The sequence below is a fragment of the Anneissia japonica genome, unplaced genomic scaffold (genome assembly GCF_011630105.1).
Source record: "Anneissia japonica isolate Jap-2015-1 unplaced genomic scaffold, ASM1163010v1 scaffold125157_len1193_cov198, whole genome shotgun sequence".
Classification (NCBI taxonomy): domain Eukaryota; kingdom Metazoa; phylum Echinodermata; class Crinoidea; order Comatulida; family Comatulidae; genus Anneissia; species Anneissia japonica.
In genome coordinates, this window is record NW_022730186.1 from 1 (window position 1) to 1171 (window position 1171).

The 1171-nt window shown below is 36.1% G+C and overlaps 1 protein-coding gene across 1 annotated transcript; it reads left to right on the forward strand.

Annotated features, from left to right (window-relative positions):
* Positions 1-358: 358 nt before the first annotated feature.
* LOC117114787 (protein CIP2A-like) lies at positions 359-1026 on the forward strand (the record flags this gene model as incomplete). The annotated part of the gene is given in 2 exon segments (XM_033258483.1): positions 359-518; positions 914-1026. Coding segments are annotated over 2 exon segments (273 nt in total), but the record flags the coding sequence as incomplete, so codon positions are not given.
* Between the last annotated feature and the right edge of the window lie 145 nt (positions 1027-1171).

Consider the following 1171-nt stretch of genomic DNA (forward strand, 5'->3'; position numbering starts at 1 on the left):
TGAGGATGTGTATGTTCCATAATCCAGTGAGCTGGGGTAGTAATGTAAAGCATACAAAAAAGCAGCTTGTTGCAATGTAATAATATATAAATGCAGTATTATTGTGTTATGTGCACCAGCGGGTGATTGGTTATTTCTTGGGAGATTCTTGCTTGCTTGGGCGAGGCTGTCCAATTGCCAGGAAACTCCCTCAACGTGGGAGACTTGGGACCCCTGGTATAGGGAAAATGTTTTTAGAGATAATATTTCCAGATGATCAGCCCAGTGCGGTACTTTGCCCCAGCATAATGCTATAAAACCCCCCAAAATAAAACTATATGATCACATTACATTTGGTAGTTCTTTTTCTTTGACACAGGTGTTAATATCCATGACATCTAGGGGAAAGTCACTGAAGTTTTTTGCACCTCATCAGATGATACCTACAGATTGTCTGACATGCCTAATGGCAATATTGAATGATGGTAACTCACCTACTGAACTCAGTTCAAAGACAATCATTCTGCTTTTCAATCTCGGTAAGTAATACTACTGTATGTTAGTGTTAAATGATGATGCAGTTATAAAAATATAAAATATATATGTTCTCATGCGCAGTGAAAATTTTGAATCATGGTCATTTGGCTTCAATTATCAAAACATTTTGTACATGTTTATTTTTTATACTATAGTTTTTGGCCGAAATTGCACTTAACTTGCTGGTAACAAGCAAGCAAAATTGCATGCAAATAGCACCCTCCCCCTTTTCTAAACTATAGGCAAGGCTGCTAAATGAGATTTTGTATGGATTGTAATTTTCATGTGAATCTAAGCAAGAATTACAAGCTGTTAAAAGATTTTACTATTTCGGCAACATGAAAAAGTATGTTAAGTTAATATAGTGCCTTAATTGTTGCATTATTGCATTCGCAAGCTGCTGACAAAGACATCCGTGAAGCCCTTCAGAGTACATTTAATGTTAGTGCCTTACTCGCAGCATTCCTAAAACAGTACAGAGGCTCGCCTACTGATCAAGTAATCTTGCAGGTAAGAAATTCTAAGAAAGTCAAGTTTTTGTAAATTCACCAGACATACAAAAATCAAGCATAGTATTTTGGCATTTCAATTGCACATGTATGTCAAAGGTCAGTGTTTATAGACAGCTCTTCCAGCATATATTTTAATTTGTATT